The 16,229-nt window shown below is 38.0% G+C and overlaps 1 protein-coding gene across 9 annotated transcripts in view; it reads left to right on the forward strand.

Annotated features, from left to right (window-relative positions):
• The window catches only part of LOC124797825 (hepatocyte nuclear factor 4-gamma), a 652,273-nt gene extending 639,808 nt beyond the window's left edge, over window positions 1–12,465 (forward strand). For all 9 annotated transcript variants that reach the window (XM_047260860.1, XM_047260861.1, XM_047260863.1 and 6 more), the window contains 2 exons: window positions 7,254–7,490; window positions 10,420–12,465. In XM_047260860.1, the coding sequence (XP_047116816.1) occupies window positions 7,254–7,490; window positions 10,420–10,697 (515 nt within the window). In that variant the 3' untranslated portion in view covers window positions 10,698–12,465. The remainder of the gene's footprint in view (window positions 1–7,253; window positions 7,491–10,419) is intronic.
• Window positions 12,466–16,229: the final 3,764 nt, after the last annotated feature.

Here is a 16,229-nt window from a genome sequence, read left to right on the forward strand (position 1 = left end):
ACTCTCTCTCTCTCTCTCTCTCTCTCTCTCTCCTTCCCCCCCTCACTCTCTCTCTCTCTCTCTCTCTCTCCTTCCCCCCCTCACTCTCTCTCTCTCTCTCTCTCTCTCCTTCCCCCCCTCACTCTCTCTCTCTCTCTCTCTCTCTCTCCTTCCCCCCCTCACTCTCTCTCTCTCTCTCTCTCTCCTTCCCCCCCTCACTCTCTCTCTCTCTCTCTCCTTCCCCCCCTCACTCTCTCTCTCTCTCTCTCCTTCCCCCCCTCACTCTCTCTCTCTCTCTCTCCCCTTCCCCCCCTCACTCTCTCTCTCTCTCTCTCCCCTTCCCCCCCTCACTCTCTCTCTCTCTCTCTCCCCTTCCCCCCCTCACTCTCTCTCTCTCTCTCTCTCCCCTTCCCCCCCTCACTCTCTCTCTCTCTCTCTCCCCTTCCCCCCCTCACTCTCTCTCTCTCTCTCTCTCCCCTTCCCCCCCTCACTCTCTCTCTCTCTCTCTCCCCTTCCCCCCCTCACTCTCTCTCTCTCTCTCCCCCCTTCCCCCCCTCACTCTCTCTCTCTCTCTCCCCCCTTCCCCCCCTCACTCTCTCTCTCTCTCTCCCCCCTTCCCCCCCTCACTCTCTCTCTCTCTCTCCCCTTCCCCCCCTCACTCTCTCTCTCTCTCTCCCCTTCCCCCCCTCACTCTCTCTCTCTCTCTCCCCTTCCCCCCCTCACTCTCTCTCTCTCTCTCTCTCCCCTTCCCCCCCTCACTCTCTCTCTCTCTCTCCCCTTCCCCCCCTCACTCTCTCTCTCTCTCTCCCCTTCCCCCCCTCACTCTCTCTCTCTCTCTCCCCTTCCCCCCCTCTATCTCTCTCTCTCCCCTTCCCCCCCTCTATCTCTCTCTCTCCCCTTCCCCCCCCCTCTATCTCTCTCTCCCCTTCCCCCCTCACTCTCTCTCCCCCCTCACTCTCTCTCCCCCCTCACACTCTCTCTCCCCTTCCCCCCCTCACTCTCTCTCTCTCTCCTCCCCCCTCTCTCTCTCTCCTCCCCCCCTCTCTCTCTCTCCTTCCCCCTTCCCCCAGTCTGTGTCTCCTTCCCCCTTCCCCCAGTCTGCGTCTCCTTCCCCCTTCCCCCAGTCTGTCTCCCCTTCCCCCTTCCCCCAGTCTGTGTCTCCTTCCCCCTTCCCCCAGTCTGTGTCTCCTTCCCCCTTCCCCCAGTCTGTCTCCCCACACGCGCGCACACACACTTGCCTGGGTGCCAGTGATGAAATTGTATGACCTCTAGCTCTTGTGTTAAATGAGAAAGTGACATTCAATAAGTACTACTGAGGATTATCTGTAGGAAACTGAGGTATCCAGAAATTCAGAATCAATTATATGTATATGAGGAACACTGAATTTTCCTTGCACTGTAAATGTCAGCATCGTTAAGCAGTATCAGATGTGGCCAGTACTTCGCTGAGTGACCATCTGGATACATCACAAGCTGTTGCTATTTTACTTTTGCCCTTATGACAGACAGGACAAGAGGGGTGGTGGTATGCAGACCCTAATTATTATAAGCCTGTGCTCCAGTCTCCTAGATTCAATTCCAAAACTTTCTGAAAGTCTCCCATGATGTGGAGGAATACTGTTAATGGTGATCCATCCATTCGATGGAGATATTACGCTCAGTGGGCCCTTTGGTACTCTTTGACAGGAGTACTACATGCACACCCACTAGTCACCTATACTTAGCAGATACACTTATGCACGCAGCTCTCATACTTCGAAAAGGAATGGTGCTTGCAGGTGCAAAAGCAAGGGAAAATCTTTTCAATTAGGTGGCTGAACTTGCTCCTTCTCTGTGTTAGGGCCTACAGAAAATAAGTTATGGATGAAAGAGTGGATGAAGTAGATTGAGGTACAAACAGTAAACAGCAGTTTTTCTTTTTAATTTTCGTAGAATTTCCAGCTTGTGTTTTTCTCATTCTGGTGTATCTAAATACGACTAGCACACTCTGAAATTAGTCTTCTTCGCATCACAGATTCAGATTTAAACCAATTTCAGCTTCGTACAATCTTCCACAGTATAACCCCTGTTTTACATTCCCATAATCAATGTTCTCCTCCTGTTTGCGACAATTTTTTTACTGCTCCCATCAAATCTCCTACGTCTACAATGTTAATTTGCACCTGATTTTATGCAAACATATTTATAATTTCCCCACAATTTATGCTTCATAAAAAAAATGTTTGTGAAGAAAAAACTGACTTAAATGATTCTAGTGTGATGTTAGTCACCATGTATTGTGTACAAACATTACATGGTTAAGTTTATTAACTCAGGGTGCTCTACTCAGTGGATTTGAACAGGTGACTTGTAAAAGTTGGAACAATTCATGCCCTATCTCCTGCCGCTGCCAAGCTGTGCTCGGCATGGTACCTGATAGGCGTAACTAGGTTTGTCTGAATAAATATATCATGACTAATCACAACCATTTCCAAACTGTGTCTACTGCAGATTCTCAGTTTTGTGATTGTCGTGACAGCTTTGTCGAACCATATTTAGTGTGTTTTGTCATTTGCTAGTTAACATCTTCACTCGCTTTGTGTTGATCAAATCTTTTTGGTTTAAAAAGTGCCAATTACATATTTTCCATGCTGAGCAAAACGTGTTTTGAGAATATGTTCTTCTTAAGTGTAGTAAAAATATTTTGTGATATTACACACACAAACAATGTGAGTGGTTTTGTGTGTGTGTGTGTGTGTGTGTGTGTGTGTGTGTGTGTGTGTGTGTGTGTGTGTGTTTGTGTTTGTGTGTGTGTGTGTGTGTGTGTGTGTGTGTGTGTGTGTGTGCGCGCGTGTGTGCGCGCCACACAAACACCACAAAAAATACTTTCCTAGGTATTAGTACTTAACAATGAGAGAACCATTCTTGAAATGTGTCCTGCTAAGCATGAAAAAAATACATAACTGGTGCAGTGTTTAACTGTTTAAATAATGAGTGACAGCCATGTGCTTCCCGAAAAACATAAATTGTGATGAAGGAAATAGTCAGATGTTTGTACTTCCCAGACATTTATCAGTCCCAGTTACATGAGCAATTTTTATTAGATAAAAAACCTTCATTATATAATAAAAAAACTCTCTGATAAGTATTTTGATGCCTGTTACGTACATATATCATATGTAAAGTGCAAAGATGCTAGGTGGTATCCTGTATGTAACTTTAAACTTTGAAGTGTTATTTCCCACATTTTACATTTTCTCACATTTCTCGCTTTGTAAATTTAATCAATCAGTCTTTTCAAAACACATGAACAATAATGATGTTGATTACCTGAGCTTGAGGCAGACAGTGCCATTGACTTGGAAAAAACTGGGATCATCACTTGGATATTGGATAAACATTGCCATGCATTTTTTTTGGTTGGGGGGTTGTTGTCAAGCTCCTTTTCAGTTGTAACCCACCAAATCCTTGGTGTTATGAATGTAAAAGCCACTGACTGAAGTCAAATACCATCTGAAAGTGATTAATGATCACTTTTGAATCGGAAGAATCATTTCCAACACTCTGTTCAACCGAGGAAATTATCTGTGTGAGACTGCTTCAAAAGTTTAGAAATTTTTATAACTGTTTTCCTTACTTTTGTGCAGAATATTATGTTGCACCATCGCAAGCATAAACAAGGCTTTGCAAAAAGTCAGATCACTGTACTGCTTTTAAATATAGTAAAAAATACGTGGAAAACTAAATGAGATCAGCAACATGAAACTGTCTTTTCTTGTGGGTTGTAGTACAAGGTGAGATCAAAAATTTTGTGTTTGATGGCAGTGTTGCAGTGTATATGCAATGACTTGCAGGCAAGGGATTAGTGTGGCATTTGTATCTTTCCAATGTGTCTGCGGTAATGGTGGGAATGTGAATTGTGGCAACATTATTACCAAATGCATCCAAACAGGACTCGTGTACTATTACCCTGGTCTTTGCAGTTGAAGGACAAACACCAGTAGATATCCATTGGAGAACAAAGAATCTGTGGAGTTAAGGTGAAACATACGGAAAAACAGCAAGAAGGCGTTCTGCTGCTTTATTACAGTACATTAATACTTGTTCCAAAATAATGAATACGAGATTTTGTAATAATATGAAACATGTCATTATAACAGGTTTTTTACACAAATTAATTAATTAATTAATTCTTTTTTTACAGTTACTACTTCATATGTAAAAATTCATCTGTTGAGTAGAAGGCATTCTCATTCAGAAATTCTTTAGATTTATTTTTAAAAGCTGGTTGGCTGTCAGACATACGCTATTTTGTAAATGAGCAAAGACTTCAGTGGCATTGCAATTCACCCCTTTCTGTGCCAAAGTCAGATTTAACCCAGAATAGTGAAGATCGTTTCTTCTAGTGTTATAACTTGGCTTTTATTTTTTTTATCGGGATGGATTATAAACAAGTTTTATAAGTGAATATATGTACTGTGAAGGTACTGTGGATATCTCTAGTTCCTTGAATGTATGTCTACAAGGAGGCACTGTGTGGGCTACAGCTATCATTTTGCTTACACACATTTGTGTAACAAACACTTTTTCTCTTAATAATGAATTACCCCAAAATATGACACCATATGAAAGCAGTGAATGAAAATGAAAATGGGCATAGTTGGCTAATTTACTGATACATTTATCACTAACATTTGCTGTTTCTTCCAGTTCAATTACTCATAAGTGTGCAGACCCAGAAATTTTGAATATTCTGCCTTAGTAAACTGTGTGTGTGTGTTCTCAAAATTTAGTGATTCCATGTGCAGAGAACCACTTAATTTTTTGAAAGACATTATTTACAATTTCCTCGGTTAATTCTTGCTTGTTGGGTGTGACTACTATATTTGTATCATCAGCAAAAACAACTAGCTTTGCATCTTCATGAATATAAAGCAGCAAGTCGTTAATATAGAAAGAACAATAAGGGACTGAAGACTGAACCCATGGGACACAGTTCTTGATACTTCCCCCTTTAGAGGACTCTGCTGATTCCTGCAGACTATCTATGCTGTTAATTTCAACCTTCTGCATTCTTCCATTTAAATATGAATTAAACCATTTGTGTACCGTCCCACTCATACCACAATACTTACACTTAGCTAGAAGAATTTCATGATTCGCACAGTCAGAAGCCTTTTAGAGACCACAAAATTCCCCAGTGGGTGGTGTTCAGTTATTCAAAGCATTTAATATTTGATCAGTGAAAGCATGTATAGCATTTTCTGTTGAAAAGTCTCTCTTAAACAAAACTGACATTTGTTTAGTACTTCATTTTTACAAATATGTGAAGCTACTCCTGAATATATTATTTTTTTAAGAATTGTGAATAAAGCTGTCAGAAGTGTGATTGGATGGAAATTGTTAGTAGCAGACCTGTACCCTTTTTATGCAGTGGATTAACAATAGCACATTTCAGCCCATCCAGAAAAATGCCCTGTTTCAGTAAGCCACTGCATATGTTGCTGAGAATGCTACTTACTGTTGGAAACAAGCTTTTGGTACTCTTTTGGAAATGCCATAAATTCCATCTGAGCTTTAACTTTTGAATGAATTTATTATTTTCCTAATTTTAGTGGTCCTAACTATAATAATGCAAATCCCCATATTGCAAATAACATAATGTAGAAGTTGTGCCAACTCAAGTGGCACACACTTGAGCACCAGCACTATAGTCCTAATCTCTCCCCTTGTGATTACCATGCTTTTAGTCATAAAAAAGGACTTTAAGGGTGAAGGATTCCTTTCAGATGAGGATGTGCTTCAGGCAATTATGGACTTCTTTATGCAGGAGGACACAGTGTTTTACTAAACAGATGTTTTCAACCTGGCACTTCAGTCGTGTGATTGCCTCAATATTCACGAAGATTTAGACTGGGTAGCATACCAATTACCGACTATTTGGCCTTCAAAAGGAAGCTTTTTGACCACTTCTTACATTGGTGAAATATCATTAGGATGCAGATGAAGTTAAACTGTTTTTAACGTCTCATAAGGACACATAATTGCAAATCTATCTGATGAACCAAAAAATCTCAATGTATTACAACACCAAATATTACATGTAATAGATATTAAATGGTTATCAAACACATACTGAAATTTGGAAGAAACTCACAGAAGATGGAGTAAAATGTTGTTCTCTGTTTTATTGTCAGTGACTAAAAAGGAAAGTAATGTCTACACAATCTAATAAAAGCTCCATTTATACTAGAAATAGTAGCAAAACAAAGTTAACATTTGTTGCCTTCATTTCCCCTTAACCAAGCATGTTATTCATGATACTTTACTGCTTTTCCCTGGCCCTATGGCATTCTTCTTCTATAACATTTTTGCTCCAGTCCAAATTCCTTATCCTTAAACTGCTCTTTATCAATTTTTCCATCTTGCTGTGAATTTCCCTCTTGCATTCAGTCATGGTCTCCATTATTTGTTTTGGTATTCTTCCACCTTTCATTCTCTCTACACCTCCTCATCTCAGTGCTGTCATTCAGCTTTTTAATCCAATTTCCTTCCTAACATCTTTGTTCCTTTCTGTCTCTCCTTGTATTCTCTAAAATATGTCTTAGGAACTGCATTTGACTGGCTTGGATTATACTCTCCCCTCTTGTCATTGTCCAGGTCTTGGATGTGTGTGTCAATATGGGTGTCTAGTATGTCTTGCCCAGAGCTCCCTTATACTTCTTTTGCACACCGTTTCTCCAGACTAAGCCCCTCACACACTGATAAAACGCATTGCTCTGTGTTACCCTTCTGGTAATTTCAACCTCCACCTTGCACTTCCCAGATATGTAAAGTTGCCTATAGTTACAATTTCTTGTCTGTTAATATTAATTTGTCCTTTCTGTTCTGTCAGCTCTAGTTACAAACATGGTCTTATTTTTCTCCATACTGCAATTTATACAATATTTCTTTCTTTCTTTTTTAAAAAGTTAGTATACATAGTTGTCCTTCCTCATAATACAATCTCGTGGGGAAATAGCAACAAATTTAGTCAGCTTCCTCTATGAGGTGCTTTTGGCTCCTTCATGATTTCATCCACCATCATTATTTATAATAATTGTGACACCACATTTTTGTATCTCTACTGCATAACATTCCTAAACCAATTGGTTCTTCCAATTTCAGGCCAGACACAGCTAAAGTTTTGTTAAACTTCGCTTGAAGAATTTAATTTTTTTCCAACTTCCTTTCCCTCCACATTATTATAGTAAATTAGTATCGAGTGATTCAATCTATCTTCATTTATTTTGTAGATGCCAGAGGACTCAGCGATCCTGCACGCATCAAAACTGTTCGTCATCAGATACTAATCAATCTTGAGGACTACATCAGTGACCGGCAGTATGACTCTAGAGGTCGCTTTGGAGAGATTCTGCTTACACTACCTGCTCTTCAGTCAATTAACTGGCAGATGATTGAGCAAATTCAGTTTGCCAAATTGTTTGGGGTTGCTCGAATTGACAGTTTACTTCAGGAAATGCTGCTTGGAGGTAAGATATATTTACACAGCAGTTCTTACCTATGAAAGAGCAACTGAACATTGTACAAGACACTTGCTAACAGTGCCACGACTAGAAGACAGAAATGTCGGGTGCACATGCCCAGGTAGCACATCAGGAATTACTGCAGGCAGAAATAAACTAGAATTTTTGACTGTTGCAGTAATATGGTAGATCGCAAAGGAAATGACAGTCGTTAAATTATGGATTATCATTGTGTTTTAGAATAAAACTTTCTCTTTGCGGTAGTTTTTACACTGTAGTAAAACCATGAGAGAACAGCAGTGTCCTGTACAAATGTTCGAGCCTGGATTTTCATCTTTCATAGGCACTGCTTTACTGACTTGGTTGTTAGAATGTTGCCCATAAAAGGTGAATAAGTTCGAGTTCCACCTAGAATACACAATGTTTACCCATGAATTCATCAGTCTCACAGGGGGACCTTACTATAATTTAATAATAAGCTGCCAATTGCTGAGTGAATAGCAAAAGTCTTGTAATCTCACTAATAGCAGCTTATTACTACTTTGATTTAAATTAAATATTTATTAACAAATGGAAATGTTAATTGATGACTGCTGAATAACATTTTTATTTCTAATTATTAATTACATTCACAGTGAAACAAAATTTGGTATTAAAATGCAAAACATCAAATAGAAAGTAAAATATTATTTAAGAGATTGAACATTATTAGTGATATGTACCTCATGCACACAGAAGCTAAACGTGCTGCACATGACATACTTAACAATAGATTGGAAGGAAGTCAGACTTGTGTGCAAGCTAAACATTAGTTACCAACTGTGGAAAACAGGAATTCCTAGGGGGACAAAATTAGGAGAACCAGCGACTCTATGATTACCAGACATAGCTATTATGCATTCAGATACTAGCAATTTTATTAGTAAGATCCAAAGACTTTAGTGCTATGAAATATTTTAAAACTTTAATTTTTTCTAAAAACTGTGTCACTGCTGTTTGGAATTCATGTCCAGGCATTGACCTCCAAATTTTACCAGTACAAAGAAATTGAAGAGGGCCAGTCCACAAGGTCCCCTTGTTAGCTGATGTAATTCTCTCATTTATGTTGTTAAGTTTATTCTCTGCAGATACCCTTATTCCTTTCTCCCTCGCTGTGCCCAGTGTAGCACATTGTTTTGTAAAAATTCTGTGTAAGCTATGTGCATCCAGACCTTTCAGCCATTATATAAAGTTACATCAAATGTTACCCTTCAAATAGTGAATGTTTTGAAAATGGTATAGTTTTGGATCTGTGATACTCCATTAACATGTCTAAAACGTGTGATGTAACAAGAAATGCATGGTCTTAAATTTAAAGTACAACTGCTTGAAGAGAAATTCCACCTTAATCTCAGACAGTTCTGGATGGTTTGGCTTAAATCTTTCTGGCAGTCATTGTTTGTAATAATTTTGTTAAGTGAACTTAACCCTGTGGTTTGTCATATTGGAAAATTTTCCTGATAATTCCAGCAGTTTGAATTTAATTACAGAGAAATTTAACTTCAGTTAAAAATGAAAGGCAGTTGTCAAATATTTCTTCCTAATAAAATGTTAACTGCCTCTTTGGTGAACAACACTGTAATAATAAAATGACTTATTTTGCAGTCCTTTGATTTTTTGCACATAATTTCAGAGCCCATAGTTCAGTAATTGTATTGCATTTGTCTCCTTTTCTTTTCCAAAAAATATATATTTTATTGCTATGTGCTGTGTAATGGAATGAGGAGACATAACCTTATTTATGCCTTTATCGCCCCCCCCCTCCCCCCCCCCCCCCCCCCCCCAAATCTTCCTTTAACATCATCATTTGTTCATGTGCACATGTCACTGTCTGTACCGTTCCTGAGCCATTTCTCATTCTGGATCTTCAACAGTAATCTATATCTTTACTTTCTGGAATAGGTTGTTTTGTTATTTTGGCTCAGGTTATGTAGACTTTTGTTTAAAACGTGTTTTGATTCTGCTACAGTGTAATGCCTATCTGTTTAAATGAAGGAAACATGCCCACATGTTCATCCAAAAATGTGTCTTTTATGAAAGTTTCCTGGATGATAATGTTTTGTCATGTATCACCAAATCAGAATGTCTGCTGTCTCATTGCTAGCAAAAGTTGGACACCGTTGAACAACATGGTGAACTACAGATCAATTGAGGAAAAGTGCACATATCATTTCCAGTGACTGCAGAAAGGACAGGCCATAGTTACGATTTTTATCTACCTTAAAGTGCCAGCTTACATCATAGTCATCGATTCTCATTTGTTGAACCTTCTGAGCACTAAATATCTGGTTACAAATTGTTGCCAAAACAATAGTGAACAGTTAACCATTTGGTCACTGTGTGTTAGTTTAACGTGCTTAAAATTCCATTGGGTTTCTTCTAGTAAATGACGCCTGATACCACTCAACTAAATAAGCTAACCTAGGTGTCTACTCTCTCTCTCTCTCTCTCTCTCTCTCTCTCTCTCTCTCTCTCTCTCTCTCTCTCTCTCTGCATTAACCAGCACTCTATTCTGAAACAGTTGTCTGCTGTAGACAGATCATACAAGCGTTTTGTAGTGCAGGTAGTCTGCAAGTTCAATTTTGTGTTAAATGCTTTTGTATAATTCATTACTCTTCTTGTGACATCCCCTCCTTCCCCCCTCTGTATGAAAATTAGTGTATATTTTAGATTGTGGCAAAATATGGACACTTATTTTGCATTACATCCTGTTTTCACTATTTTGAAATTATTCCAAATGCTTTTGGTTAATGGACTACATACACACAAGATTTGTAATTTGTATTTCTTCAATGAAAAAGTGTTACTTGTATTATACATTTTTGTTATTCACTTGAAGTATTCTGCAAAAGATGTTTTCCAATTTTGGATTTCTGTAACTGAGAACTTCCTGCAGGAGCAAATGATGCAACTCCAACACCTGCCCCACTTAGCCCTTCGGCAGCAACTGCAGCAGCAGGTGACTTTCCGCCGCAGTTACAAGAGCCGCAACCACAACAGCAGCAAGATCAAGCCAATGGTGGCTCTCACTGTTCAGGAAGCCCCCTCTCTGCTGGCTTGAGTCCTCCTGATCAACAGATCCTCAGTCCACCTGTCATCATACAACACATTGCTCCAGCAACACCAGAGCAGTACCACATTGCTTTTAAGACCGAACCAGATGCAGCATTTTAGCACTGAAATTTTATGAAAATACTAGACATTCATTGTATGTGCTATTTTAGGGCATTTTTGTATGTGTGGAGCGATGATGAACAGCGAAATTGGCCTAGCCCTGTGTGTGACGCATTTTTGAGCAATGGATGACTGAAACTTCATTTTAAGTTGGTCCAAGGAAAGGGAACTTCAGGAATCAGATATAACATGAGAGGGTTTGCATATCTAATGCATCTTACATTGTTGTACTCTCTCTTTTGTTGCAGGCGCCTTTCCTTGGGATAAACTGTGCAAGGAACATGCAGTTACATTTCCAGGGCTGGGAAGGGATTTAGGGTGGCAGGGGGGAGAAAAGAAACCCAAGTCTGATAACCACATGTAGTACTGTGTACTATTCAGTAAAATGAAATTATCACTATTTACATGGTGCTAAAGAATGATAAAGGCAGTACAGTTTTGAGCTCTTTTCTTGAGTATGTAGACTGTACCTAAGAAAAGTGTTACGCTGTTAAAGTTTGACAGAAATATTTTATAATTAAGAAATAATATAAAAAAGGACCATTACCAGTGTCTTAATTAATGATTGGCTGAGAGTTACATTACCTATCATGTTGATACTATGATTTTTTACCATGAGAATATTCTTTAAAGTAAACATCGCATAAAATACCTGTGGAGGATAGGTTTATAATACTGTCGGAGCATACATTCCTAAACCAAATGGAATTTGATTCAGCATATAAAATTGTGTTAAACTATTTATTCCATAAATTTTACTGTTAGAACAATACATCAAATGTTAATGACATCTTGTAGTAATTCATTTGTGATGAAAATGATGCTGTGAGTCCTGATGTCTGATCCTTGGAGAGTGAGAGACATAACTTTTCCTATGAAATTTTATAATACTCTCAAGAAGAGATGGGCTTTCTATTTTCTAAAAAGGACAATTGCACTGAATCTTGTTACTTATTAAATCATTATGCTCTGGTGGCAGTAAATACCATTTTAATGTTGATCATCATGAAGGTTTTATCTCCATATATATTCTTAGATAAGCTAACAACATTTTATCACAAATGCTTTTATTACAGTCCTTGATGAAGATTCTTGCCAAATGTGCTCATATGTCTATTAAAATGAGACATCTATAGTGTTAGGGACTCTTCCTATATTAGGAGAATAAAAATAAATTTGGCTGTGACTGCTTTTACAGTTGATCAACATATTACAAATTCTGTGTATTGTAAATGGGTTGTGAAATTATGCTCAAATATGAAATAATTTGTCCATACTTTCAAATGTTTATGTGGACTGTTAATTCAGACAGTGGCAGTCTAATGATAATGCAATGTATTGTGATGTACTGTCTTGTGTAAATATTTTGTATTATATCACTATTTGTACATAGTGGAAAAATTATAGTAATATGTGAACTGTTGGTTAAATGGCTGACCTGTTTGTAAATTTTTCCATATGCAGTAACTGTAAAACAGTAATCATTAAGGTGCCAAAGACGGGTGGTCGTGGAAGTTTCAAAAGTTTACCATATTTAAAAAAAAATTTTAACTGAAGTCAATCAGAGTGAACCATCAGGTAAATGATGGTTACTTTGGTAGAATGCCTACCAGTACTGAGGGTAAAACAATGCACTGTTAAATTAGTTTACTCTGTTTTGTATATATTTACATAAAATTATGTGAATTGTTGAGTATGGACTAAACTGTCCTATATTTTATTGTTATTGTTTATGTAGTAAATAAAAGGTGATTATTTTATGGTAAAATTCACTTTTACTCACCTGTAAATCATTGTACTCACTACGAAACAAGTTCACATTTCTGTTATGGAGACACTTCGGTATTGCACATGCTCATCTTCAGATGTTGAAGTTGACAACTATTGTGAGCACTAGGAGGGCATTATAATAATGAAATTCTAGGAACACTGGCGCCAAGAAATAATGCATAGAATTAACATTTATATCATGTTACATTCATTTTTAAGATATGAAATGATACGGTGGAATGGTTAAGCTGCTGGACTCACAGTTGAGAGGTTAGCTGTCAAATCACAATCTAGTTGGCCAGATTTTGGTTTAAATTAGACTAATCCTGCAACCTTCATTTCCAGATCATCAAACCTGATTTCCTTTCCCATTTTTGTGGTATATGTTTGTGCTCACTTGCATTACTTCATTCTTAATGTGATACTATCCTTAATTTTTCTGTTGTGAAGTGCTGAAAGTAGATAAACATATTGGTTCTTCTATCCAAAGCTGTAGAGCAATTAACTTTTGGATTTATGTTTTTGCTTTCTCCTCTGTGATACACACAGTTTTTGGAGGCAGTGTCACATACTACAACCAAGCAAAGTGTTGAATTATAACTGTAGAGGTCAGAGCAACAAGAGAAGTAGGGTGCACTGTGTCTTGTCTCTTGGATAATTCAGCCCATTTAGAGGCTTATTTATATTTACTGCTTCTCAACATCATTAACTGTTATCCATGTGCCATTGCTAATAATCATATTCTTGATGGGATTGTGTTACACCATTTCGCTTCTGAGGTTTTTCATAATTGTCAAGCATACGAACCTGTAGATAAGGAGGTGCTCTGCTGAAGTATTGTGATTCTTATGTAGACAATACTACACACAGTACCAGAGACTTCTGCAACATTTACTGCACCTAGAGAGGCTTTAACAGCACAAGTTCTGTGTTGTCGATTTGGATGGGAGGGATTGTGACATGGCAGGTAAGTTACGGAGGAAAAACATTATTTCCATTTACAGCTATACTGCTCAAGCCACCTTACTGCGTGTGATGGAGGGTAATTATGGTACCACTATCATTCCTCTCATACTATGTTCATGAAAGTTGTGTAAAAAGAACACTTATTAATAAGTGACGGATTTTTATTGGTCCAATTCTATCAACCAGCACAAATTCTACAATTGACTTTGGATAGGTGAAAGAAAAGTTACAATAATACATAATATTAGCAGATAGTAGGCAAATTAAAATTAGATATGTATTTTTACAATATAATTTTTAAGTAGCTTTTTTCTTACATGTTCAGAAATTATTTTGCTGAATAGAAACAGTGATTTATTAGGAATGTCTTTAGATTAATTTTAAATATTGTGTACATAACAATTTTTATTTCCTCTGGTATCTTATTGTGTAATATTAAGCCATGTTAATTATGCTCCTCTGACAGGCCATTGATCTGCGATATTTTTGTTGCGTCTTTGATTTCCCTCTGGTACAATAGAGGCATACATTTTTGTTCAGTAGTAGTTCCTCTAGTTTTAAGAGGTAGTCTCTAGTGAAGGGGATAGTTTCATATATGAATAAGCTTAGAACATTCATTCCATTGATCATGACTTTGTCCAGATGGCTTAGTGGGCAAAGCATCTGTTTCAGAAGTGGAAGACCTGGGTTCGAATATTGGCTGGTATAAATTTTCAGCCTGTCCTATTGATTTAAATCAGTGCACGCTTACAGCCAGTGTCATAATTCCTTTGTGTCTTAATTCATAATGGCTGCTGGATCGAAATAATGTGTAGTATTTTTGACATACCTGAAAGAATGGGCACCACATTAATTTTTATTGTGTGTTCATGAAGTTGTGACTGAAGAAAAGGTAAGGAGTTTATACTCTTTGTAAATGAGTCCTACTTACCTTCAGAACCCACCAGATTGACATGTTGCATGTACCTTTATATTTTTATATTACTTCACCCTTATTTCACAGGAGAACAGCACATCACTGTAAGATGGTGCACCATTTAATTACTAAATGGGGTCTGGTGTATGTCATGGACAAAGACCGACAGCAACATTGTTTCGAGATGAATGACTGAATCGTTCACATCTCTATTGTGTGAGATAAATACAAGGTACATTGAAATGATCGGCCTATAATCTCAGGGTTGCTGATAGCTAAGGGCAAAGCACAATGTATACGCCCCTGGCGGGACATCTGGGAAAAACCTGGGAATTTTTTCACGTGAAAACTAGGAGAATCCTGGTAATCTTTCAGGATTCTGGGAGTTTTTCATTTAGATTGCAGTAAAATTTTTGTAGGTTTGAGTGGTAAGAACGCACACTCTAACAAAGAATTTCACTTTAGCCCACTGCTAGAGAATAATACTGCAGCAATAAAACATAAAAGTTGCAATGGAAATATGCCATTTACATCATCAAAACACAGTGCACACACAAGTGTCTGCCAACAGCAAAATATATCGAAGGCTTTAGGATGAAGACAATGCCCTACTTCGGAACATCAAACTGCTTGCAATGAGAGGCCCATGCTCATTGGCCCTACTCCCAATGAGCGTGACATCGCAACTGTGCACATTAGGTTTGTTTGAGCTGTTGCAAGCAGGTGCAGGCCCATGCGCAATTGAATCGCGTATAAGCATTACCTTCTCCTGCTTCTGGCTACTTTAAATGTGACTGTTAGATGTATCAGCAGTAGCAACAAGCATCTAGATGCGACCCGAAAAAAAATTTCTGGTGCACCCAAGCTGTTATTAGTTCCAGTTTTCTGATTTTATTTTATTTCCAGGTTTTTTCTTTTTTTCTTCCAGCCCGGCATCAATTGCCTCGCAGAACGGTGAAGTTATTTTTGTCAGTTTGCTAAAGAAATTTGGCTTTTATTAACCTTTTCTGCAAAGACTGTCACTTTATTTGGAACACTGTTGACTAATATCAACTGTTTGCTGAATTTAAAGTGCAAGTTTTTTACATCTGGCATGTGTGGCATTATGCCATTAGAAAGAACCAAATATGAGATAATACAGCACAGGTACTCAAAGAAAATTTGCATCCCAAAAACCACACTGAAAAGGTTAGTATCAAGTTGGGCCACACTCATTTGCAAATCTGGACGTATGAATGTGCACTTCAAGCCCAATAATGCATTTTAGTATGGTTTACAAAATTTTGATGGTCTGGGAGTATCCTATGATGCCCAGTTTCATTTACGACATAATGTAAGATTTCTTAATGTTATATACGTATTAACATACACGCTTCCTATGGCATCGTAGCTGTGCACACATGTTACATGTGCAAATGTGCTTTGAATTTCTTGAATCACAGATCGTCTGATTCTCATTTAAAGCTTACCACTTTGAGGGCCAGCCACTTAAAAGGATATCGAGCCCAAAAGACACAGACAATTATGTCATTATTTAAAATTTTACTGGCACATTTGTCTGATGTATCTTACAACGGAATACACACAAAGAGAAACCAATGTTATATGTGAAAGCTGAGCTTTTCTTATAGCTATACTATGTATATTAATTTAAATCATTAACGTTTCCTATTTGTGTGTTCATGAAACTTGAGGGAGTTTGCTGTTGGCTGACAACATCACGTGTCCTATGCTCTGAATATCTGCTATCTTTGGCTGTGAGATCATGTGACACGAGCTATGATCAGCTTACGAAAGCAAATTGCAGTCTTGATTTCAATGCTTCAGAATCTAATGTGCTGTGTTTGGTGGGATTTGAATATATACATTCGTAATATGAA

This window comes from Schistocerca piceifrons, chromosome 5 (genome assembly GCF_021461385.2).
Source record: "Schistocerca piceifrons isolate TAMUIC-IGC-003096 chromosome 5, iqSchPice1.1, whole genome shotgun sequence".
NCBI lineage: Eukaryota > Metazoa > Arthropoda > Insecta > Orthoptera > Acrididae > Schistocerca > Schistocerca piceifrons.